Source organism: Eurytemora carolleeae, unplaced genomic scaffold (genome assembly GCF_000591075.1).
Source record: "Eurytemora carolleeae unplaced genomic scaffold, Eaff_2.0 scaffold516, whole genome shotgun sequence".
In the NCBI taxonomy this organism is placed as follows: Eukaryota; Metazoa; Arthropoda; class Copepoda; order Calanoida; family Temoridae; genus Eurytemora; species Eurytemora carolleeae.
This window is the reverse complement of record NW_019397079.1, coordinates 54,783-81,507: the sequence shown is the minus strand read 5'-3', so window position 1 is coordinate 81,507 and position 26,725 is coordinate 54,783. Positions and strand designations below refer to the sequence as shown.

Genomic DNA, 26,725 nt, shown 5'->3' with positions numbered 1-26,725 from the left:
AATCCTTAAAACATCCCCTTTCTCCATTCTAACCAGGTTACAGCTCACAATACAGCTAAAAATAAAATTCAAAATAAAAATTTAAAATATCATTTAAAAATATGTTTAGTATAAAAATATAATTTACCTGATTGAGCCTTCTAACAGAATAATGTGAACAAACTCTGCCCATTCAATATTCAAGAATCCTGGGCTATCTGTAGAACCATTAAACAATTGCCTAAAATAGTCTTAAGCAATAATAGAGCAGTAGAAAAGAGAAGGTCTGTACCTTGTATATGGTGGTATAGAGCAGTAGAAAAGAGATGGTTCTGTACCTTGGTGGTATAGAGCAGTAGAAAAGATAAGGTTCTATACCTTGTATATGGTGGTATAGAGCAGTAGAAAAGAGAAGGTTCTGTACCTTGAATATGATGGTATAGAGCAGTAGATAAAAGAGAAGGTTCTGTACCTTGTATATGTTGATACAGAGCAGTAGTAAAGAGAAGGTTCTGTACCTTGTATATAGTGGTATAGAGCAGTAGAAAAGGAAAGGTTCCGTACCTTGTATATGGTGGTATAGAGCAGTAGAAAAAAGAAGGTTCTGTACCTTGATATGGTGGTATAGAGCAGTAGAAAAGAGAAGGTTCTGTACCTTGTATATGGTGGTACAGAGCAGTAGTGAAAGCGAAGGTTCTGTACCTTGTATATGTTGATATAGATCAGTAGTAAAAGCGAAGGTTCTGTACCTTGTATATGGTGGTATAGAGCAGTAGAAAAGAGAAGGTTCTGTACCTTGTATATGGTGGTACAGAGCAGTAGTGAAAGCGAAGGTTCTGTACCTTGTATATGTTGATATAGATCAGTAGTAAAAGCGAAGGTTCTGTACCTTGTATATGGTGGTATAGAGCAGTAGAAAAGAGAAGGTTCTGCACCTTGTATATGGTGGCATAGAGCAGTAGAAAAGAGAAGGTTCTGCACCTTGTATATGTTGGTATAGAGCAGTAGAAAAGAGAAGATTCTGTACCTTGTATATGGATGGTATAGAGCAGTAGAAAAGAGAAGGTTCCGTACCTTGTATTTGGTGGTATATAGCAGTAGAAAAGGAAAGGTTCTGCACCTTGTATATGTTGGTATAGAGCAGTAGAAAAGAGAAGGTTCTGTACCTTGTATATGGATGGTATAGAACAGTAGAAAAGAGAAGGTTCTGTACCTTGTATATGGTGGTATAGAGCAGTAGAAAAGGAAAGGTTCAGTACTCTTCAACATATATTTTTCAAATACTTCTCCAACAAATAGATCCATCGTCTCCTCATGTTTACACCGACTGTACCTATAAATATAACATTATAATTTCAAATTTTAATCATCCATTTGGGTTGTTACGTTTTGAGATCGATTTTTTAAAAATTATTAAATAACAACGAGAAAAAAATGTAAAAAAAATTCTAAGTAAACTTATTGGTTGTTTTGGAACAGGTTGAGAAAATAAAAATTAACTCTTATCATTGATAAATAAGAAAACTAATTTAGTGATTTGTTTCTGAAATCTCTCATTGTTCACAAACATTTTCTCTAGATTTACAGGAATTTTAGAAACTTTGTGAACAAATTCATAAAAAATAAGAAATTCAATAAGATGATGAAAAATGAATATTTTTGATTCTAACATTTATTTTTTGACAAAGTTCCATTGAGAAATATGTTTCTAAGCATCTAATTAATGTATTGGAGAATTCATGATATATTTTTCGTCGTCGTTATTTAACGATTGAAAAGAAACCGATTCTGAAAACGTAACTACTTAAATAGAGGATTTTGAACGTCGGCTTTACGCTCAAACTCTGTAATTATACATCATTAAAACGTATTATATGTCTCAAATGAATCCTAAAAAAATTCTCCATAATTCTACATACAGTTCAACTGCCATACATTGCCGGTCACTCCCTTTAACAATTTCTTACAACTTGTCAAGTTTTTTTTCTCATTGTGTATAACTAATTAATGGCTAAAACCTGTCATAGGAACTGAAGCATGTCAACTCTTTAGGAGCAGCAGTCATCCTTGTAGTGCAGCTAATAATCCCCTGTAACATGGAAGCTGAACACTCTAAAGGAACTGTAAAGTGACTAGGGGAGGAAGACCAGCCACAACAATGTCTAGTCCGAGCCACATTTTCCTCATCTTGTCCGAGCCACCTCGAAATCCTCGTCCTTCCAATATTATTTTCCAAAAGTGTCTAGTCCTCCAATGTAAAACAATTTTTTAAGAATCGGGCCACGTTAGGGCATAAATGAAATATTGAATTTTAATAAATTGAAAAAAATAGTTTCAATGGAATTAAAGTTTTTGAGTTCTATGTCCTGAAAGATATTCAACTTTTTTACACGCATTATCAGATATTCCTGGTGTAGAATGCCGCAAATAGTTTCAAGATTATAGAACTTTAATCTTTTTTCTTAATTATAGTGAAAATCATAGATTTTTTCTGGGTGGTTCGCATGGGGAAAATGATAGGCATAGGAATGCCAAATATTTTGCTGTTTATTTCATATCACGAAGGTAGGACATTACGGAGGCAGAAGAGTTTTAAGTTTTACCTAAATAAAGTTTGACATCATTCTCATGTCTCTAAAGATTAAAATATGATATAATCATTGCAATACTTTAGTTTATCCATATGCCCTAACGTAGCCAGATTTGTTAAAAATAGTTTTATCTTCAAGAATTAGTAACTTTTTAACACATAATAATCGAAGGACGAGGGTGGTTAGGACGAGAAAATGAGGAGAATGTGGCTCGGACGAGAAGTTGTTGTGGCTGGCCTTCTTCCCCTCAAGTTACCCTTCATGTAAAGATGAGACTGCCTGATTTACAATGGTACTTTTTATAGCCTTTTCTGATCAAGTATTGATTAGATATTCATGTTTATAATTTTGAAACCCGATTATTTTTCAATTGTTTTTTTTTCTAAAAAGTCACGTGTGCTCTTTTACTGCGTGCAATCCTTTGGAGAAATAAACATAATCAGTCACATCAGTCACGTTTAAGCTAGACAAATGATAATATTGATCAGATATAGAGGTTTCCAGAGGACCTTTGTGAAACAGCGTTGTCCTTCTTTAAATAAAGGGTCACTTGAAATTACGTTTGATGTTCCTTTAAGAAAAATAGCTTGCTTATTTTTTACCTTTTGTCTGGCTGACGAGGTCATTGGTAGATCCTTTAGTTTTTCATTATTTTTTTCAAAACAAATAATTTGATTTCTTAAGAAAAAAAATTGATAAAAAATCGAATTTTTTTAGCCTTTGTTTCCCCCAGTATATCCATGGGTTCCCTCAAAAAAAATTCAGCCAATTTGGTCTAGCCGTTTGGCCAACTACAGCTAACATTTAAATATACAAATATATAAAATATGATATGGGCAAAGGGCAATTTATTAAATAGATTTTCTGAAGAAAAAACAACAAACAATTTCCTGAACTCTGTCATCTTCTTGCGGTAATTCTTCTAAAAATAAGATTTTTTTAACTTTGAGGTGTTCTTTTCTAAAACATGATGACGACTTTCTCGAGTGACTATCTATCTATCTAACTTAACCTATCCTAACCTAAAATGATTTAATCATGAGAATAAAAATATTAATGTGTTATTTTTCTAGATCTCTGTTTTCCTATTTATTTTGCAACCCTATGCCGTGGACTCGTGGACCTTAGATATTTCAAACTAAGAATATTGTTAGCTCAAATAATCTAATGTTGAAATATGTAAAGTGTATACATACCAATAGGTTGCAAAGATATAGGAATTAGATAATTTAATTTGTGGAAAACACTTAATTCTTTTGAAGCTACATTGCAAGACAAATATCAATATATTACTGTAGAACAATCTAAAAACAAAAAATAAATAGCCCAATCTTGAAAAAAATAGCCGATCTCAGATATAATACAGAAATAATATTTTTCAGTCAACAGATATCATTTTTTTTAGACTAGCTTGAGATGGGTTCTCATAGTTACTCCCACCGTTAACCCGCACTTGGTCGTAAATTACGATTAGCCTTTTTTCCCCAATCAAAATTTGAGGCAAATCGGTCGAGGGGCTTATGCGTTATGATGGGGGACATATACACACAAACAAATTTGATAAATTGTTTGATACTATAAAGATACTAATAACTTTTTTTATATGACAGTTATACTATATTAAAATTGATTTAACAGTAAGATATAAATGAATTAAACATTAAAAAAAAAAAATGGAAAAAGTATTTAATATCTGATATGCAGTATGTGGAAAAAGACAAGAAGACATTCAAAACTATTTACCAACTGTCATGTTTCGTAGGACACCCTGTATAAAAAACTATTCACCAACTGTCATGTTTCGTGGGACACCCTGTATATAGATTATATTACCTAGAGGAAAAACACCTCCCCAACCCCAGAAATCATCATCTTGTAATTCCTTGGAATCCTCTTCTTCAAGGGAACCTTCTCCACTTCCCCAACCAACCAACATCTTAAAGGGACAGTTAACGTAATTTAATTTAAAGGGACTAAGCATAATTTCAAGCTAGACCTACCATTATAATCCTCGATTCACAATCTTACCCTTTACATCTTTAACTGATTAAGGATGACGGACTTTTTCTTATTTCTCTTCAAAACCTACAGTGAAACCCTAAAAAACGAATACATCGAAAGAATTTATCAAATGTCGTATTCTTCACTTTCTGATAATAGAATATTGCAGATATTTAGTTTTTTAATTAAATGATTATATGGAACTCTTTAAAACTGTTCCCGCATATTCATGGCAATTTATTTATTTTCGCAAATACTGAAATTTACGTAATATAGTATAAAACTCATTAAAAAATTGTCAAACGACATTTGATAAATTCTTCCGATGTATTTGTTATTAAGGGTTTCACTGTATATTTTGCAAGCTCTTTATCCTTCCCTAACCAACCAACATCTTTAAAGGGACATGGTAATTGAGGTAATTTCATTTGAAGGGATGCCAGAATCACAAAGATACTCATGAAAGGTTTGAATAATATCTTTGTGAATTAGGTACACGTGGATTTAACGGTCCTGTCAATATTCTAGAAAGCTGTGACTTTCGATCACACTTAGACCCATTAAACATAATTTGTAAGCCTTTTTTCTTTTATACTTTTTTGTTGGCATATGCATTTTGAATGAAAATGTATAAAATAAACAAATCCGTAAAGTAAATGATTATTGAATTAAAGACCAAAACACGTTTAATTTCAAATAGAAGAAACCGAATGCTGCTCACTCTGGTTAGTCCGGGGTGGGTATGCACCTTTTTTATAGAGTTTTTCTTAAACCTTCATCGACAGTGTGATTATTAAAAGAGATTTTTAACATTATTTTAAAATAGCTTTGATTATATTGAATATAAAACAAATAAAAAATATTATGAAATATGAACTGTATAATCGATGACTATGGGTTTTAATATCTAAATGTTTCATATTAAATTGTTCTTTTACGATCCCAGTCGTATGTTGCAACTTTCTCAATTTTACGGACGTTATTTGGTACAAGTCGTTTTTAACAATTTTCTCCTTATAGACCCAACAGATAGAAGTAAGATTAGTAGCGACCAAAAACGATTATTTTTCGCCTATACCCCTTTCATTTTTCGCGAAGACTCCCTTTAGAATTTCTTATTATAATACCTGAAACAGTTCAAAATCATCTTTTTGAAATTCTGAGAGAATTCTGTAATTCCTTGAAACTTCATATTTGAGAAATTTTGCGCATTTTGACAGTAGAGCATTGGAGACAGAAGAAAAACAGGCAAATTCCTTACCATACCTTAAACAAAGAATTTGAGTCTTTGCCTTAGAGGTTTCAAACTATGAATTCTGTTAGATCAAATATTCTAAGTTTAAGATATCAAATAATTACACAATCAGGTTAAAAAGATACAGGCATTAGAAAATTTGAGTTTGTGGCAAATATTCAATTCCTTTACAACTAACACTTTTTAGTGTTTGATTTTTTAAAGTTATACTATTTGTTGGACTTTTCCTGACTTTCTTTTTCTTAATTTTCTTTGATTTACTTCAGAATATTTTTCCTTAATGCTCGTCAGAAAAATATAATTCAACATTTGTAAAAATGTTTCTGTTTTCAATGGAAGATTTACTATATAAAGGTCAGATGCAATATTTTTCACTTCAATTATAAAAAAATTGAGCTCGACTATATCGGTCGTGTTCGTGCAGTTCACTTTTTGTTTGTATTGTGTAAATACTCAAACTTGTATCTGGGAATACTAATTATCATAACTTTTCCTAAAATCTTTGGGAAAGAAGCAATCCTAAGAACTGACAAGGGTCAACCCAGACCGAAATATATTTTCAATAAATGTGGAACTGACATTTACTTTTACTCTACAGAGGTTTGGTCCATCACCATCACCGAATTTTAAATGTTGAAGTCATAGATAAATAAATAAACATAGATAGCTTATGTACGCAAAATCACCAAGAATCGTACAGTCCGCGAAGTCATATTTCTAAGGGTTAAAGTGTACTTCAATGATAAGCGGGGTGGTTTGGTGTTTTAATTTAACTATTTGAACAACAATATTTCACTGAGCAATACAATACATCATATTGACGAGAACTGAAGAAGAACATGAGAAGGACTAAACTAACTTAAATTTCTCTCTACAGAACTCATGTACACCACAAGTACTCAATGACATAAGAACAGCCAATGTTCACAACCGACCTAGATAATCTATATAATAGGAATATCTTTAAAACATCTCTGTACATTTTTTTCTTTCAAGATGAAAAATGTCGTCTTATGCGCAATCTATCTTTATCTATGGTTGAAGTCTTCTTTTTTTTTGAAACTGTACATTTTCAAGATGAGATTATAATGATGTCGTTGAATGTTAGCTTGGGAACCTAGATTTAGGGTTTCCACGAAATGGCTAAATCTTTTGCGCAAAATTTGCGCTATTTTCGCGCATGAAACGCAATGAGTTTTGCNTTTAAAGAGCAAATTTTCGATCTTTTATAACAATTATAGAATAGAACACATTTTCTCTTAAATAATGCACTCTCAGTTCAACTACCAGGCGAACCAGGCACTCCCTTTATGGGGGTTGTAATAATTTTTCAACTCACTCTAATTCTCAAATACGAGAATTCTGAGATTCGCCAAACACCAAAAGATAAAATCTCAAAAAAAATATCTGTGATTAATTTTCTGGACATACAGTAAAAATGCACCAACATTTTTTTTTGTTATTATTTACCTGACCAAGGGTTCTCTTATATATCTATCTGCTAGGCTCAACAGCTGAATTTACCTGACTAGGGGTTCTATTATATATCTATCTGCTAGGCTCAACAGCTGAATTTACCTGACTAGGGGTCTGATTCACAAAGAAAGAAAAATTTTGCGTTTCGTTCCGCAAAAATTACGCAAAAGTTTTGCGAATGGAAACCCTACCTAGATTTGAATATCTAAACTTTCTAATATCTAAACTCAGACATTTTGGAAATTTTGGAAAACAATAGAATAAACGTTTTACCAACAATTTTTCAAATATTTTTAAATTTTTTCAAAAGAATTTTATTTTTAGGATATTTCTAACGTTCTAAAAAGATATTTTTGAATTTTTTTTATCACATTTATACTATAGTCCAAACCATCGATAATCGCGTTTTTTTTACTCACCCCGCATTTATTTCCATTTTCTACCTGGCAACACTGTACATATTTTCTACCTGGCAACACTGTACATATTATCTGAGGTAACGTGAACCCCTCTTGTTAAAGCTGTTTCACATAATCTACGAAAACATGGGGAAATTATAATCTTTTATTTATTATTAACAAATATATTTAAAGAATAAAGAATTTAAGATAATGACGATAAAAGACAAATAGATTTTACTATTGATTTCTATTTACTTTTGACACTATTGATTTGTCCATTATTTCTTAATAAAATAGTTCTAGAAGAGTGCAGGTTATCAAATAATTAGATAAAATGGAATCTTGAGAGCAAGCATTCATATTAAGTCCTACTCGTAATTTTTAAAGAGCAAATTTTCGATCTTTTATAACAATTATAGAATAGAACACATTTTCTCTTAAATAATGCACTCTCATTATCGAGTCTAAACATCGGTAATAATAATTATTTGAGTCTAAACATCAGTAATAATAACTATCGAGTCTAAACATCGGTAATAATAATTATTTGAGTCTAAACATCAGTAATAATAACTATTCGAGTCTAAACATCGGTAATAATAATTATTTGAGTCTAAACATCGGTAATAATAACTATTCGAGTCTAAACATTGGTAATAATAATTATTTGAGTCTAAACAGCGGTGATTTTAATATTTTAGAGCCTCATGGAATTTCAAGAATTATAGGATTTAAAGGAATTGCCAAGATTGTTCCAAACTTTTTTAATATCCGATGATTGTTAAATGAATATGTGTTTTTTTGATTTTTATAAAACATGATTCTGGACAAATATCGTAATATTTTCGTCAATTTTGAAGATAAAATTTGGCAGATCACACTGTGGAAATCCGGAAACTATTAGTTTTCGGTGTTAAATGTTTTAATTGATACTACAAAACTATGTTTACGAAATAATTCGGAATGGAACTAGGACGAAATAAAAGTCGTCATTTAATTTTCATGTTTATTGAGACACCCTGTATATAATATATAATATATGGGACACCCTGTAGCTTGTTTTAAGAGACTCAGATCGCCATATTAGTCTTATTCTTTGCACATTTGATTTGCACACCCAATTTAAAGGGACTGTGAACATAATCCATGCCAATATGGAAAAGTCCGATTAAAAACGGTAGTAATGCGGAAGAGTTTGTCTTTTTTTCTTGGTTTAAAGTGCTTAATTATAATCAATTCTATCTTTTTCTGGAGTAGAAATGCGCAGCTCACTTTTAATGGAGGGTCTGATACAGAAGACCAAAATAAACTCAAGTAAACCTGATTAAAGAGTTGAAAATCTGATTCTCCTTTGTAAATATAGTCTAAGAGAAGAGAGAACGATGCGGGGAAAGTATCTTTTATCGCCATCGGGTTTTCCGGGACTCCTAAATACATTACAGTGAGATTGTTCTTCAATAACATCTTTTTTTAAAGTTTGCTTGAAAAAATCATTCATTTAGAAAAAAATTTAATGGTTTTTGTTCTTCAAAAGTGTGTCTGAACGATCTTCTACGATCTTCTCTCAGTCGTTTTTATTTTTATTTTTTTGAACAACACAATCGTTCATGATCAATTTTGTTCGCTTTTAAATGTGTTGTTCGTTGACGAAAACGACGCCCATCTCTACCCTTTATAATATTTACAAAACTCCAAATTATCCTATTATTTACAAAACTCCAAATTATCCTAATATTTTCAAAACTTTAAACTGTACAATTTTTTTTACATTAAATTATGGAGCCGACAACATTTGTCTACTAAGAATTCAATTCCAAATGCTGTGCTTGAAAAATAGGTAGGTTTGAGGTGTAGTGCTAGCTGACAACTGAACTATCAAAGATTTAAACCATCAGGTTGCAAAGATAAAGAGATTAGAAAATTTTAGTTTGTGGCAAAAACCCAGCTCCTTTGTAAGTTCTCCTAGATCTCATGGAATCCGTCCAAAAACTTTTATAATTTAAAGAATACTAACTTCATCGTTTTATGGTAGATTTTTATTCTATAGAGTAAAATACCATTTTTAAAGTTACTCTTGAAATTCTCACCAAAAGATCCAAAGAAGGTTTTCTGGAAAACAGGACTCACAACTGACAGAAACTGCCTGAAAAATTTATTTATCTCTTTTTTCACAAGTGCAAAAAGGTCTTACATTTTTTTTTGGTAAAAATATAATTAAAGCTGAATAAAGTTCTTTATATAACAAAAAAACTCTTTTACAATTTCTTACGATAAAAAGTTTAATTGTAAGTTACTAAATTTAAATACACGTAAACTATATTTCAAAACTTTGTTAATGAATGTTTTATATATTTAAAGGCGTAACAAGCAAATCTAATAAACTTCTTATGACCTTGTATTCTCAAAAAAAAAAGATATTTAAAGCCTGTTATCAATTGTTATACCAATGTACCTGTGCGCTTTGTACTCTGCGATAATTCCTTTCTCATCATCCTTAAAATGGTTTTATACCACAATAGTTTTAGTAGAAGCAAGGTTATAATGCAAGGAAAGTTATTTCAGAGGTGTAAGCATCCTTTGTACTGTAGTGTACTGTCTCTGGGCGGTAATGTAAACACAAGACGGATGTGAAAGCCTGACATGGGATCCATCTTTCACATAAAAAATCAATGAAATATTCTAGTCATATGAAACTATTATGTGAATTATCAAAATGATCAAAATTTAATGCTTTTAACCTCCTCGGATACTAAACGAAAACTGATGCATCTATTCTTGTTTACAAATTCCGCCCAGATAGAACTGATTCAATATGTACGCAGAGTATACAGTACACAACTGCATTTAACTTTCCTTGCATTACAACCTTGCAGTAGAAGTAAATATTTCCATTTACTGTTAGAGATGAGCATTTTTCTCTAATTGGATGATGCGCTAGATAGAAGGACAGATGTTACCGCCATGCAATTTCTATTGGTTCAGAATAGACACCAAAAACATGGCTGAATACTGATTGGATCAGGATCTAATGTACTCGGCATACTATAGAATGATATTAGTTTCCCTATAAGATAATCTTAATAAAATACAATGATAACCATAAAATTGTAGAACATAAAGACAACATTAAAGCAATACTAAAGTGCATTTGATGATGTTACAAAGTAAGTTGTTAACTCACGTATTAAATAAAATGGGTCTGTTTGCATTACACAAGTGCTGTGTATCTGCATGTTCATTGGACTATCTAAAGTCATAACTTGAGTTTAAAAGTCGACTTCATTTTCCAGAGATTTCTGATTATCACTGTAGCATTTTAACACGATTAACGAGTCTGAGACATTCTTAGGTTTATTTAATCTAAAATTATTTACTCTAAATTTTACCTGGACAAGGAAGACGACATCAGGTGGAATCGGTGAATTTTCTTCCAGATATTGAGAAAAATCTGCTTCATTTAAACTCATTTTCTTCAAAATATACTGTCTACAGAGTAAAGTCCATTTACACCGTGTATTATCCTATACGTAAGGGTGAAATACATAAACTGCAGGGTGTCCCACGAAACATAACAGAGTGGCCAATAGTTTAAAATGCCCTCTTCCATAATTTTAAAGTGCTTCTTGATATAGAATAAAATAATTAAAAATATCACGTGACAGTTTTATTATAGTAAAAATGATTTCAAAGTAAAATATATTTGAGTTAAAGATATTTTAAAAATAAAACGACTACAAGCATGGTTGGTTATTGTCGATGCGCTCCAATTTTCGGAAAAATGTCATCTGCTAGAAAGAATTCTCATATGACGATACTGATAAAAAAGGCGAGCGTGACGTCATATGAGGATTCTATCTATCATTGCTAAGGAGACAGCATTTTCCGTACATTGGAGCGAATCTAGAGTAACCAACCACTATTAAAGAACCTTGGCAAATAGACTTTAACATCTGATGTGGAAAATGGAGAAGATCAGATTAAAAACTATTCATTAACATGTCATGCTGTTTCGTGGAACACCCTGCACTGTAGCAAATCTGTACCATAATCACTTTAATATAACTCTGTTCACGCTTTCGTTTATTTATGAGGGCTCAAGTTTTTTAAAGACCAATTCTTTCTGCGTTCGTTTATTTTTGATTTTTTTTTAATTGGAAAAATCGATAATCCCTCGTTAGTTACGCTTCGCCCATTCTATATTAGTACACTGTTCCCTGTACTATATATACTGTACTATTCACTGTACAATTCACTGACCACTGTACTATTCCCTGTATTGTACATGCATTGTATACTAAATACTGTCATATATACACTGTACTGTAAACTGCACTACATAAACAAGATTATACACTGTACTATATGCACTATACTATATACATTGTACTATATACTTTCCAAATTTATACTCTACTATACACTGTACTAAATTTGCACTACAATATGCACACTGTACTATAAATACTGTACTTTATTCACTGTAATATACCGTTTACTATATACACTGCTATGTATCCTGTACTATATACACTGCATTGTATCTTGTACTATATGCACTATACTATATACACTATACTATATACACTATACTATATACACTGTACTATATTCACTGTAATATACATTTTGCTGTATACACTGTGTCTGTACTATATTCATTGTAATATACCTATTACTACACTGCTACATTTCCTGTACTATAAACACTGTACTATACGCTGTACTATTCACTCTACTTTATACTGTACTATACACTGCACTACATAAACTGTACTGTATAGATTGCACTATACACTATACTATACAATGTACTATACATTGTACTATATACACTATACTATACGCCGTACTATATATGCACTGTACTATACAGTGTACTTTATACTCTGTACTATATACTCTGGACTATGTGCACTGTATTATATACAGTATACATTGTACTAGTACAATACACTGTACTATACTGTAATAATATACACGGATAGTTGTGTATATGATTACCCATCAGCTGTTTTCAAAGTATTGACAAAACTTCTAATTCTATGGTAGAATTTATACACCACAAGAATACAAAGAAAATGGTAAAAAAACCTTGGGCTACAAATTATTTAGTTCAAACATATATGACAAAGGAATAGAGAATAGAATATATATTAGAGGGGAATTTAAAGAATCTCTCGGTATGAATTTTTTCAGTCCCTTTCAGCCTGAAAGGGAGTTCAAAGTGTACAAATCATGTAAATGTTCACAAATTATATGTAGTAGAGTACATTAATACAGTATGTTCCTTAGACTATTAATTTCAATTTCGAATTTTTTTAACTGTTAAATAAAATTTATAATGAATTAGGTGAATAAAAACATCATTTGATTTATAGTTATAACGGAAAATCATCGCTGTAAAGCGAAAGGCATAGAGTCTATGTGAAATGATCATTGGTCAATTATGAAACCAGCCTATTTCATAATTTTGTTTTCTTCTAACAATAATTTTAGATTTTCTATAAAATGATATTCCAGGGCCCAAAAGGTTATATAGCATAAATATGTGAAGTACACCTGCAGTATGGAAACAGTATAACAAAATGGCCGTTTTACACTTTTTTCTAGTAAATTCCCCTCTAATATATATTCTATTCTCTATGGTTTTCAATAATTTTGTCTTTCAAAAAAGAAAAAATACAGGGAGGACCAGAACCAACTTAATGCCTAAAAATGTTCAAAATATGTAAATCAATTTTCAATGACAAATTGAACTATTTGAGATTTTACATATAGGAAAATATTACATTTATATCGTTTTAAAAGAATTTTGGCACGCTAAACGTTTTAAATCCAAATAGTTTTATTAATAGCTTAACTCAACTAATTGAGTGAAATGAGACTGTGTTCACTGCACAATTGCTTCATTATATTTTCATTGAACTATAAAAATCATAATTTGAGTCTGCCCGTCGTCTTTCTACCTTAATAGGTCTCACTGTACTTTTTAACTAACACAATATATCATATATTTAACAATCAAATTCATTTTTTTAATAATTTGAATACATTTTTATTATTTTCTAAGGTGGTGGGCGTGGTAGGCGATTATATCAATATAATGAAGACGACTTTCGATTTAAATATTGAATAACATCAAGCTTATGAACAGCATCGATACACAAAAACATGGAAACAAAGAGAAGCTGTCCACTAAAAAAGCTTTTCTTTAATTACTACAGTGAAAACCTTAATAACGAATACATCGGAAGAATTGATCAAATGTCGTCTTGACAATTTTTTAATGAGTTTTATACTATATTACGTAAATTTCAGTATTTGCGAAAATAAATAAATAGCCATGAATATGCGGGAACAGTTTTAAAGAGTTCCATATAATCATTTAATTAAAAAACTGAATATCTGCAACATTCCATTATCAGAAAGTGAAGAATACGACATTTGTTGATATCTTTCGATGTATTCGTTATTAAGGGTTTCACTGTAGTAAACTTGTAATTTGAAAAAAAAATTGTTAAAAAAGAAAACAGAAGTAAAAAAGCCTTCTTCATTATATTTATATAATCACCTAGTACCTACCACCGTAAAAAAAATACTAGAAAGCCTGTTTAAACAATGTTAAACAAGGAAATCATTTTATGAACAAACGAAACAAAGCTAACCACACTATACACAATGCTAATTTTTTGCTCTAATAACCTTGATAGGGTTTTTTGTTTGTATTAATTGTTTACTAACATCGAAAACACTTAAGAACACATTTAAATACTAAAGAACACATCTAATTCTAAACACTTAAGAACACATATAAAGTCTACGGAACACATTTAAAGTCTTCAGAACACATATAAAGTCTCAAAAACACATTAGTCATGTGTATTTAGATTAGACAACAATTTATGTTAAGTAAAAATTCTGATCATTTTTGAAAAAGGACACGGGAAAAAATTATATCATTGAAGTCATCAGTTGGAAAACTCAGCATAAAGAAATTGCATTGGAAAATTGATAATTTTTGTAATTTTAATTTTAAAATATTTGAAAAATCTTAAAAAGTCGTCAAGGATAAAATTAGATATAATTTTGGTCATCATAATAATCAATTTAAATTCAAAAATATTTGATTTGTGTCTATCACTGTTTTTATCCGTTTCTTGAAAATTTAAAGTTTTCTTGTTTTTAAATTTCAAGAGTTTTTCAAAACTCTCTTTTATTTTGTTTACACTATGCAAAAGAATGATTTTTTTTTCATGGATATCTTTTGCACATGAATCAACGTTTTGCATGAAGCAAAAAAAACATTTTAGAAATTACAATTTGAAAATATGCCTCATCGACTTTTCAGGTGCAACCGAAGAGCCCAAAAAACCTTATTCATAGTGCTCAGGCTGTGGGTGGAGGGGTAGGATAAGGGATGGGGAGGGGACTGAGGGGTGAGGGAGGGGGTGGGTGTACGATAAAGGTAGTTATAACATCAAGCTCCGGTAAATCATCACAGTTTATAATTTAAAATTAATTGCTTAGTTTTGCTGACATATAAATCTTGCTTTCAGATCAGGGTGATTACATGGAATCTCGATCTCAGAACCATCTAGCGGATTCCATTGAAAACAATGTCCACGCCGAGCCACCAGGCTGGGAGCACATCCTCCTGGAGAACAAAATATGTGTTTAAAATGCAATGTAAATGTAAGAGTCACGAAAACTGAAACATGGGTTAATTGATTAGTTCAAATCAACCCTATTCCAAAGAGGGGGGGGGGGGGTTCCTGGGAATTAGATTTTAATGTTTATTCAGTGTAAATAAGTAGCTTAACAACTAGAAACTTTAAAATTTGAAAACTATTGAAACAAGTGACCCTCGGACCTCGATTAGTTTATAATCTACAGAGATTTTTCCATTCTTGTATCTGCTGCACAAATTTGTGAGTCACAGTTAGATATATTAATTTTTTAAATGGAAACTTAATCCCGCGCAACTCCGCGATTATTTAATTGCGTCCTTGTTTGCAATTAAAGCGCAATTCTGCGCAATGGAATAGCGCAAGAGGAAGAAATTATTGCGTGCAATTCCGCATAACGGAATTCCGATTACAAACCCTGATTGCGGAACTTTGAAATAACAATACAATAGGAAATCTTGAACAATGTTTTATAAAAGTGAAAAAGAGTAAAGAAAATTCCTCCGTTCTTATAATGATTTATTTTTGTGTGCGTTTCCTGTTGGTTAGCATTTTAAATGATTTATATTTTTATATTTTACTTATTCTTTATCATATTTGAAGTTTTAGAAGAATATCGTAAAACTAAACTCTAAGGTAAATTTATCAGTTTGATGAAAATCTTAAATCTATCATAACTTCTTTTACTGTAGAGCTATTAAAGAACAAAGAAAGGGTCTGAATTTCTATTATGTAACCAAATAAACTTGCTTAGTTTTATCCCTGTGCATTAAAATAAACCAAGGGGAGCTACAGGGTGTCCCACGAAACATGACAGTTGCTGAATATTTTAAAATGTCTTCTTCCATAATTTGTTTAGTTGTTTGATACCAAAGAAAATAATAATAAACATTAAGTGGCAGTTTTATTATAGTAAAATCGATCCCAGATTAAGATATATTAGAGTAAAAGATTTTTCTACCGAACTAAACTGCAAAAAGTCTTTAAATCTAAACCAGTATTTGGAAGACGACATTCTAAACTGTTCATCAACTGTCATGTTTCGTGGGACACCTTGTACGATGCCAAAAAGTTATAGCAGCCATGTCGCATTATTAGTTTGATTTTCTCCTTCTGTCTGGTTCAGAATGATTTCTTACCTCTGACAGTAGCGCAAAGGTCTAAAGCACTTTTAAAATCTTGAACTTGTTCTGCTAGTTGACCGTCATGTGCCATACAGAATACAGCTGCATCATATACACTCTTATATGCCTAGATACATATAAAAACAATTATTGAAGTATTCAAGTGGAAAAATCTAATATTAAAAGCGCCTGGACTTGAGATTTTCGAAATGTGGTCTACCATTTTTGACAGAGGTATTGGAAGGTTTATACAAATATGTCATTTTATGCTAAAATCAAAATTATCTTTATATATAATATTTACGTCAATTTTTAATACACAAGAAAGGTAGACCACTGTATGAAAAGCTCGTGTCAGACGTAAAGTCTCGTTCTCATACTTTCTTTGTCATGCATTAAATATCAGATCAAAAGTACAGCTGAGATATCAAGGTTTAACAAAAGTACAGCTGAGATATCAAGGTTTTACAAAAGTACAAATAAGATATCAAGGTTTAACAAAAGTACAATTAAGATATCAAGGTTTAACAAAAGTACAAATAAGATATCAAGGTATTAGAAAAGTACAAATAAGATATCAAGGTTTAACAAAAGTACAAATAAGATATCAAGGTTTAAAAAAAGTACAAATGAGATATCAAGGTTTAACATGAGGTACAAATGAGTTATCAAGGTTTAACATGAGGTACAAATTAGTTATCAAGGTTTAACAAAAGTACAAATGAGTTATCAAGGTTTAACAAAAGTACAAATGAGTTATCAAGGTTTAACAAAAGTACAAATGAGATATCAAGGTTTAACAAAAGTACAAATGAGTTATCAAGGATTAATGAAATCCTAAGTCATTGCGAGTTTTAAGAGTTGTTGTTTAATGTTAATCTCTGGTACAACGATATAGAATATTTTTATAACGGACGCTGAAATTAAGCGATTTTGAAATGGTTGGCATAACTTGAAATTTAATCATGCAGTGTTTTGAACTTTGAGCCAGCGCGGCACGCCATTTGAATCTGTGATTGGCGGTTCAGCGACGTGGTTCTAATTCATTAAATGCCCTTGTATCTAATAAACCCCGGGGAAATAAAGAATATTATATACCTGGTGCCATGTATCTGATAAACCCAGGGGAAATAAAGAATATTATATACCTGGTGCCAAGTATCTGATAAACCCCAGGTTTAATAAAGAATAGCATGTAGTACATATAGTAATAACCTATATCAAACCTGAACCTACCTGTAAATATATTACGTTACAATCACCTGACCAATTATAGGTCAGTTTAATCTTTATCTGTACCTCATACTCAAATATAGTTAGTTGGATATGAACTCTGTTTTATTAGGGTTGGACGTATAGAATATAGAGAAGAGAGTATAGAGTTTGAGAGAGTTGTATCTGGATTGATACATACTTAAGCATACAGAGAGAGTTGAATCTGGATTGTTACATGCATAAAGCACTATTGGAGTAATTATATACCTGGTGCCAAGTATCAGATAAACCCCAAGGAGAATGAGGTCTTGAGAAAAATAAACACTGTTTCCCAACTTTCTAGAATGGTTTTAATAATTTTAAGTAACACTTTATACAAAGATGACAATGGTCTATTCACAACGATCTGAGTTGAATAATGCCACACTTTGAATTTATATCGGTTCTACGCTTTTCGGTATGAGTCGTTTTTAACCATTTTCTCCTAATAGATGCAACAGCTGGAGGAAAAATTAGAAACGATCCATATCAAATTTAATTTGACATCAACCTATAACTAGGGCTGGGCACGTTCCCACTTTTACCATCCATTCTGGTAATAGTTAGCTCCAACCGTTAAAAAAGTAAAATTTCAAGTAGCCATTAATCTTAAAGTAAAGAACGGTATTTAATCTTAATGGTATTTACCGTTTTTTAAATTACCGTTAGTTAACATTTTAAATTTTATTAATGGCGTTAACAGAAAATTTTCAACAACCCTTAATGGCATAGTTGTTAACGGTTTAAGATATTGTGCAGCCATTAACGGCCTGTTACAATATTAACATATTATGGAAGCATTAGCGGCACGAAGCGCTTAAACTTTTTTGTTAACAATTAAAGAAATTGTTAATGGTGCAACTGTTAACGGTCCTTTACAATATAAACTTTTATAAAATCCTTAACGGTCCTTTACAATATAAACTTTTATAAAATCCTTAACGGCACTAAGTTCCGAAAAAAGTTCGTTAACAGTGAAATAAATTGCTAACTGCGCAAAGCACCAAACAAATTTGTTAACGTTAAATAAATCATTAACAGCACAGCTGTTAATGGTATAATTTATAATTAACGGCAATATCAGTGTAACTTCATTCATTAACGTTTCATGAAATCGTTATGGGCGCAGCCGTTAATGTTATTTTTAGTATTAAGGGCACTAGCAGTTAAACTAAAGTTATCCTTCTCTGCGGTCTGATATCATAATCAACTATAATTATCTAATTCCGAGGAGAACCCAGATTTTAAAAGCAGAAGACGACATTCAAAACTTAAAAAAATTAACAAAATTCACTGTCTTTTTTGTAAAAGTCCGTTCTGTTTTCGTTTTCAACTGTTAATTTTTTTCTTTCAAAAACAGCTAATCCGTGCCGTTAACATTTTAAAAATTAATGGTTTTTGCCGTTTGTTATCAGGCACTTCCGTTAATTTTCGAAAACCTTTGTTCCGTTAACGGAACTTTGCCCAGCCCTACCTATAACCTCTTTCATTTTTTGCAAACACTCCCTTTCAAGGTATCTTTTTGAATCGGACCATGTCATCTTTGAGTTACTTGAAATTACGCTTTTCATAATAATATGTAAAACAAATCCTATCATATTCAGCATTCTCAATCTGACCAAAGATACTAACCAAAACGATTTGTAAAAAAGTCTACAAATAATTCTAAAAAAAAATTGGTTGATATAATTTGGACAAAGACCTGTAAGACAAAAACAGATATTTCATTTACTTTGTATTTTAATTTTCAAGTATTCTTTTTTAAATGAAATTGAATCTACAGGTCCTTACGACTTAAAACAACATTCTAAACAATGATTTGTTTTTAAATTTTCTCCCTATGATCGTAAACACTCCCCTTCCCCTCCCCTTTCCCCTAAAAAATACCCAGCCATAGTCCTTCAAATGAATGCTAAAGTCGTGTTATAATACCTGATATGGCGGAATACACAGGCTTTGGGATCTAACAATCACTAAAAAAAATTTTTTAAAAGAAATTAAGCAAAATAACTATGATAAGTTTTCCTTAAAAAAAGCGTTTCAAATTTCACAAAACTTGAGGTTCCATATATGTCCATTGCACAATTGCTGTGATTCATGTTTCACGCCTATTTAAAGGGTCCGATTCATGTTTCACGCCTATTTAAAGGGTCCGATTTACAACAGAATCTTTGGATGCAATTTGTCTACTAAATTATCAATTAAATATCCATGCTAATAATTTAAAAAAAGGATTAATTTCAATGTTGGTTTTCTATATCAAACTTAAGTACTTGTGATTTCAACGCCAGGAACATAATACAGGAATTAGAAATAACCACTTTTCAACTTTAAATTATGCTTACAGTCCCTTTAAATTCAAAACTTGAGTCTAACAGTCGTCTTCCTATTTCACAGTTGTGTGGGTCTCACTATTGAATGCCTTGAACTTACCATAGTTTTCTAACTGTGATTGCACTGTGGTAAATACTGTTACACTCAGAATAAATATTACAATGTGACGCGGCATAATTATGTTTTCATGCGCACAGTTAGTTTTAAACTGTTTAAACTGTAACCAGCAACAATCTGATCAATTATCAATACAATGGATACAAAATATGATAACTCTCTAAATCAATAAAGTTTGTATGATGAAAACAAGATTCAATATTATTAAAGTAACTTTATACAAAGTTTAAAGTGAAGAATAAAAAGTCAGCGAAGTGGAAACTATTTAATTTTCACTAAACATCTTCTCTTTGGTTTCTATCCTGGACTATTTAGAAGATTCTAAACTACCTGCCCCCCCCCACACACCTACACACTTATATAACTGTGTCCAATAAAGCATGACAATTGGGAAACGGTTTGAATTTGTTTTGATTTTTGAAGTTATTTGCTCCATTGGTATACAAGATTACCCTTAAAATGATGGTCATACAATATCCCTATTACAGACCTAGCATTTCCCAAATTTATCAGTTTTTCTTGAGATTCCAAAATTATCATAGATGTATAATTTTCCATACAGATTTCATGCAATTTTATAAAAACAACTTAAAATTGTCTTTGTCAATTTTTTCATTTTTCATACATTTTTTTATTCAAAACAATAATATTAATTTTAGCAGAAGACAAATTAACAAAAACTAGCATATCAAAGATAACAATTTTAAACCTCGTTGCAGTTTGAATTTTTTAACCAATATTTGACAAAAGTTTAGTCTTGACGTTTTGTTTTTCGTTTTCAAAAGCTTAACACTTAAACTGAGTTAGTTGTTACTGTTTTTAAAATTTTTTTAAAAAATTGTAATGCAGGTCAATTTAAAAAATTTTGCTCATCAATAATTTCATGAATTCAATTTACTTAAAAGAATGAGTGTACACTGTACAATGTACATATTAATTTCTAAGAAGAGTTTTTAGTTCAAGATTTACAATGATAAAGTAAAGTATCCTGCATCCAATATAATTGCATTACAAAGAAACAACATATTTATTTTTGAGATAAAATTCTTATAATACCTGGACAGAGCAAATAAACAAGATAAAGAATGTTTAAAATACAAAGCAGTTGGGAAATCTGACCAGTTGGAAAAATGTTTATTCTAGTATTTGTATTTGTGGGATCTTTCTTTGATTCCGGCCAAGCACTACATGTTGGAATTAATAACAGACCTAAAGTTATGGAAAACATGAATGGTGAATACTTGTTGTCTAATCCAAACCCAAATTCTAAAAATAAGTTTTCTACTGAGTACTCATCTTATGAGAATGTTGAATACTTTGATGTTTACTCTCCTCTTATTACATCAAGGTAGGTTCTTCCACTTATAAGAAAAACTAAAAATATATTTTTCTTAAATTTTTGTTGATTATATTAGTAATTTATTGCTACTGACTCAAGATTTTTGGTAGTTTAAGAGGTTTATCAAAATTCTCCCAAGTTTCACAAATTTCAAATTTTTCTGTCAGAATTTGAAATTTTCAATTGGAAAAAAAAACAATCTTCGAGAAATGAAATTTTTTCTTTCTTTTAAATCTCAAATATAAAAGAAGGATTTAAACAAAACCAAATTAGAGAAACTAACAAAATTTTTTAGATAGATTTTAAGAAGTCGGTATTTTGCTTGTTTTGTTACTTTATTTTTAGCTAATAACTTAAAATTCTCCTAATTGACACATCATTTTTCTATTTTTGTTTGGTTTCCTGTAGGGTTTCCTGCGAAAAGGGTAAATCACATTTTTCGCTAAAATTATTTTCACAAAAAAAGTTGCAACATACAAACAAAATGTTTGCTTTTTTTTGCGAACATTTTTGTTTGTTCGCGGAAATCAGTTTCTCCTTGCACTGTCAGAATTTGAAATTATTTATTCAGAAACAAACTAAACTTTAAGCAACACTATTCTCAATGTTGTGCAATTTTTCAAAAAAATCTCAAATATGAAAAATGGACACAAACATTCTTAATAAAATAAGCTAACAGCATATTTTAAATCAATTTTAATAGGACGATATGTTGCTTGTATGTATGTATAGCTACTTACTAAAGATTTTTGGTAGTTAGTTCATAAGATTAAAAAATAATTCTCAGAATTTTTAAAATTTTTTTCTTCCCCTTCTGACAGAGTATAAAATTTTATTTGAAAAAAAAAATTTTCACAAAGCAATTCTCAATATTTTTTTAATTTGTAATGGGGTCTTCTAACTTAAAAATTCTAAAATGTTAGAAAATATTGCTCAACCCTAGGTATGGAGAGGTTTATTGGACACTGATGGATGAAGTTCCTCTAGACAAATCACTTGTGGATAGATTTGATGGAAAAGTTATGGCCATCGTTGGGTTTGAAGCTGATCAGGTGAATAGTTTTACTTAAGTTGAATTGTCTTACTGCCTTTTGACCAACCAATAAAGGGCAGTTAATTTACTTTACCTCCATTGGGACAATTAAGTAAAATAACAACCCACTTAAAAATGTTACTTAACCACAGGTTCCCTCAACCAACTTTGCCAGTGAAACATCCATTGCTACCCTTTGGATGTTTTGTATGTAAAATTGATCTTGAGAACCCTTGGAAAAGTAAAATTCCTTGTTAAATAGTTGTAAATAATTAAAACACATTGCTGGGAATATTTTTTCTGTAGGTGATGAAAACAGGTAAGGGAGATGTTTCAGTTCCAATAACTTGGGCGTACAATCATCATTTTGAAGCTTACATCAAAGGAGCACTTTCTGAAATGAGACTTACAACTCCAGAGGAGGCTCATAAAATGGGTCATTCATATGGACAAAAGGTTTGGCATACTTTCAAAAGGTCTGATGTTGAGGATCCAACACCAGAATCTGGAATTCCTGTTTCTCAAATATTTTCCGAGGGAAATGGTGGGGAATATAGAAAATCCTATCACGGTTACCCAAAGGGAATGGCTCAGTTGATAGAATCACCAGTTTCTTTTCAAATTGAGCCAATGCAGATTGACACTAAGAATAGATTCTACAATGGATCTGATTTCCGTCCTGGCATTCTGCCAGCATCCTCTGCTGCACCCCCAAATGCCTCATACAGTGGGCTCCTGGAGTGTCCTTGTGCTACAAGAATACCTAAAAATATATCTGTTTCATACACCACAGAGGTGACTGGACATTGTGCAACTGAAATCCATAATTCTAAAGAATGTTTTGAAGCAGCTGAAAAGGTAGGTTTATCAAATGTAGCCAAATTTTTGGAAATTAGTCAAGACTCCCTGCCAACAGGATGTTCCTCCATCACATATGCCAATGGAACTGTGAATGTGTATTACAACAGCATAGAACAATCTAAAACCCAGTGTGGAGGAGGAATGGTTACTTCTGGAATTCTAAAGTCTGATTCTGCAATGGTGACCATTTCCCTTAAACTAGATTCCACTCTGTCCAAGGCCACTATTGAATTAACTGGTCAAAGTCAGAGTTGGTTTGGAGTTGGCTTCAATGCACCCAGCTTTCTAATGGCTGATCAACCATACACAATTGTTGTAGATGGAAATGGAAATGTTGAGGAGAGAAAACTAGGGAACCATGCCCCTGGTAATGTTCTTTCCCAAAGTTTGAAAGTTGTCTCTAATTCTATCAAGGATGGACTGAGAACTGTTACCATAGAAAGACCATTTGCTGGAAAGACAAATGATCATTATACATTTGACCCCAAGAATTCATCTTTGCCACTGCTGTTAGCTAGTGGAACAGCAAGCTCCTATTCATATCATGGACCTACATCAAGATCAGGAGGAACCATACATCTTCAAGCCATGGACAATCCAACTTGTCTGTGCTATGAAGGGGTTAAAGGAACCATCAATGGTATTCCATTTTCCAAGAACTGTCTTCCTGAACCAAAAGGTGATTTACTTGTACAAAAAAATCCAACATGTTTTGTTGACACCTACCAGGGAGGACTAGCATGCTGTCATCATGAGGTAGTCCTTCTTGATGAGGATCAGGTTCAGCCGGAAGGAGATTTGTCCTATCACATGAAGTTTAGATTCTGGTTCCAAGAATATGATACATCTACCAACATTCCCTCTCACCAAAACCTGATTCGAATTTACTGGCAGACTGAAGCGTTAGCTGGAGAATATGATATCTTAAAGTGTGAAGATGGAAAACCAGAGGAAGAATGCATCTTTGAGATAAAATCAAACTTTACAGTTCGAGATATGATGTCATCATGTGATACGCGCACAAACCCTTTGTGTTGGGGTGACACCACAAAGTTCAAGGGTATAAACTTGACTTATGCTGCAGGACATTGTCATGCACCTAGCTGCACTCTTATGGAACTGTACAATGCTGACACCAATGAACTCTTATGTCGTCATGACCCGGTATATGGTAAATCCCATGAAGTGTTTGATGAACTTGGATATATTGCTATCCCACCATGCTTGTACGGATCTGAAGAGCATGGACTAATGCCGCCTACCTTCTTGTCCTATGATACAAATCTATATTCAATCAAGAAGAACAAAAACACTGCTGCTCATTATGGAGAAATGGCCTCTTGGCAAATGAGAGGTGTACTGGCTAATAATTGAGAGACACTAATATGGAAAGGAACTGATTTCTAGACAAAACTCAAATTTTCTAATATCTATATCGTTGCAACCTGCTGGTTTAAACCTTTGATATTTCATCAACAACCGTTTGCAAAGATAGGGATTAATAAACAAAGGTTGTTGCAAAAATTTGTTTTAATTAATTGTTAAGAGAATTTATTTTGAATAAACATAATTGGTATATGATGTTTGAAGAATATCAAAGATCCTGAAATTACAGCAGTGTTTGTTCATGAACCGCTCTGATCCCAAAGTAAGGCTGACATTTTCCAGGATTCCAATTAAAAAAACAAACCATACAACTTTATATTTAAAATGTTCAGATTTTTTGGAATTCTAGAAAGGGAAATGTGCTATGTCATTTGTTTGGAGTTTAGCGAGAAAAAAACTTATTTAATGATAAGACATAGATTAAATGCTATCTTTGTAAATAGGACATCTGTTTTTTTTAAACGAAGTCACTTTAATTGTGTCAGCATTTCCTTAAAGTTAGCAGACATATTATTAGACATTATAGAAGTTCTGTTTTTCATACGAACAATTCAATATTTTAGTGGTATTTCTTTGCAACCATCAATACAAATCTGTACATTTCCAAGAAATCTACATAGGTACTTTTTCTGCGGTTTAAATGAATTTTTTACTTGCATAAATATATGCATTTATTACTTCTAATTAAAGAGACAACTTTTCTCTACATTTCTCCACACTTAGCTGAAAGAAAAATGATGATTTATTTCTTATTGTAATACCATTCCATACTTTATTTTTGTAAGAAGATACAAATAAATTTATTGTCTCCAAGTTAGTTGAATCCTTGGTTAAAATCTATTTGGTAAAGTGATGTATTAATATTTTATACAGTTCCCCCACTCTCCATATTGAAATCACTTGTCTCTTGGATCCAGTAAGTAGTGTAATATGGAAAAAGAAAGACTGAAATAAAAACAAAATTTAATGCAAACATTTGTAACAAACCTCAAACAATGGAAAATTAGTTTTTGCCACAAACTCTGATTTTATTACCCATCTATATCCTTGCAATCCGACATTATAGAGTTTTGATATCTTAAACTATAAGTTCCATTGGATTAAATAATTTAAGTTTGAAATATCCAAGGTTTACCCAATCAGGTTGCAAAGATATAGGGATTAGAAGATTTGATTTTGTGGCAAAAACTAAGTACCTTTAATGAAAATCATTTTTAAAATTTTTTTTCTCTTAAAAGATTTCAAATTTAAAAAATTAAAAAGTGTTTACAAGATTATTTAGATGGGAGGTGCATGGTTGCTTCTAAGTCAGATTTTTCCCTTATGAATCCTTTATTGAAGAATTCTGTGTCAATTTGTGACTCTATAGAAAATCAGAGTCTGATAAACCCTATTCAGTGCTCATCCTAACCAACGACATTGGTTATTAGACCAAAATACAGAAGAGGGGGGGGGAGGGGGAGATGGCTACAGTCTTAAGACTAATAAGACCTTTCAATCCTAATTTCCAAGAAATGAATGTAATTACAAAAGTTGATTGTTGTAAATGATATATATACTTTGGTGTTAAAGCAATTAAAAATAATTGCTTATTATCTTTATGTGTGGATCTATTTTCTAAGAGAATGGTTTATTATCCCTGTGGTTGGAATTGTGGATCTTTTATCTAAGAGAAAGGTTGCTTATTATCCCTGTGGATTTATTATCTAAGATAATGGTTTATTATCCCTGTGGTTTGATCTGTTGATCTATTATCTAAGAGAATGGTTGCTGATTATCCCTGTGGTTTGATCTGTGGATCTATTATCTAAGAGAATGGTTGCTTATTATCCCTGTGGTTGGATCTGTGGATCTATTATCTAAGAGAATGGTTGCCTATTATCCCTGTG

General features: G+C 31.5%; 4 protein-coding genes across 5 annotated transcripts in view; 1 reads left to right on the top strand and 3 right to left on the bottom strand.

The window, feature by feature from the left end:
* The window catches only part of LOC111711681 (uncharacterized), a 9,350-nt gene extending 1,517 nt beyond the window's left edge, over positions 1-7,833 (bottom strand). Inside the window, exons 1-9 of one of the 2 annotated variants that reach the window (XM_023486078.1) lie at positions 7,772-7,833; positions 5,699-5,837; positions 4,404-4,506; positions 3,461-3,492; positions 3,173-3,205; positions 1,998-2,068; positions 1,193-1,312; positions 128-220; positions 5-55 (exon numbers count right to left, since the gene is read on the bottom strand). In XM_023486078.1, the coding sequence (XP_023341846.1) occupies positions 5-55; positions 128-220; positions 1,193-1,312; positions 1,998-2,068; positions 3,173-3,205; positions 3,461-3,492; positions 4,404-4,506; positions 5,699-5,837; positions 7,772-7,788 (659 nt within the window). In that variant the 5' untranslated portion in view covers positions 7,789-7,833. Of the gene's footprint in view, positions 1-4; positions 56-127; positions 221-330; positions 1,313-1,997; positions 2,069-3,172; positions 3,206-3,460; positions 3,493-4,403; positions 4,507-5,698; positions 5,838-7,771 lie in introns of those variants that run through there. The other variant, XM_023486077.1, reaches the window with a different exon arrangement.
* Positions 7,834-8,316: 483 nt separating this feature from the next.
* LOC111711667 (uncharacterized) lies at positions 8,317-11,206 on the bottom strand. The gene is made up of 5 exons (XM_023486064.1): positions 11,090-11,206; positions 10,156-10,196; positions 9,791-9,846; positions 9,024-9,130; positions 8,317-8,346 (listed from the first exon to the last, which is right to left on the bottom strand). The coding sequence occupies exons 1-5, from the start codon at positions 11,168-11,170 to the stop codon at positions 8,317-8,319; spliced, it is 315 nt and encodes a 104-aa protein (XP_023341832.1). The 5' UTR covers positions 11,171-11,206.
* Positions 11,207-14,899: 3,693 nt separating this feature from the next.
* LOC111711669 (uncharacterized) lies at positions 14,900-20,742 on the bottom strand. Its single transcript, XM_023486065.1, has 5 exons — positions 20,200-20,742; positions 19,699-19,739; positions 17,995-18,066; positions 16,528-16,639; positions 14,900-15,357 (listed from the first exon to the last, which is right to left on the bottom strand). The coding sequence occupies exons 1-5, from the start codon at positions 20,273-20,275 to the stop codon at positions 15,227-15,229; spliced, it is 432 nt and encodes a 143-aa protein (XP_023341833.1). The 5' UTR covers positions 20,276-20,742; the 3' UTR covers positions 14,900-15,226.
* A 583-nt stretch (positions 20,743-21,325) lies between these two features.
* On the top strand, positions 21,326-24,919 carry LOC111711679 (uncharacterized). Its single transcript, XM_023486075.1, has 3 exons — positions 21,326-21,565; positions 22,500-22,608; positions 22,896-24,919. The coding sequence occupies exons 1-3, from the start codon at positions 21,348-21,350 to the stop codon at positions 24,822-24,824; spliced, it is 2,256 nt and encodes a 751-aa protein (XP_023341843.1). The 5' UTR covers positions 21,326-21,347; the 3' UTR covers positions 24,825-24,919.
* The last annotated feature ends 1,806 nt before the right edge of the window (positions 24,920-26,725 follow it).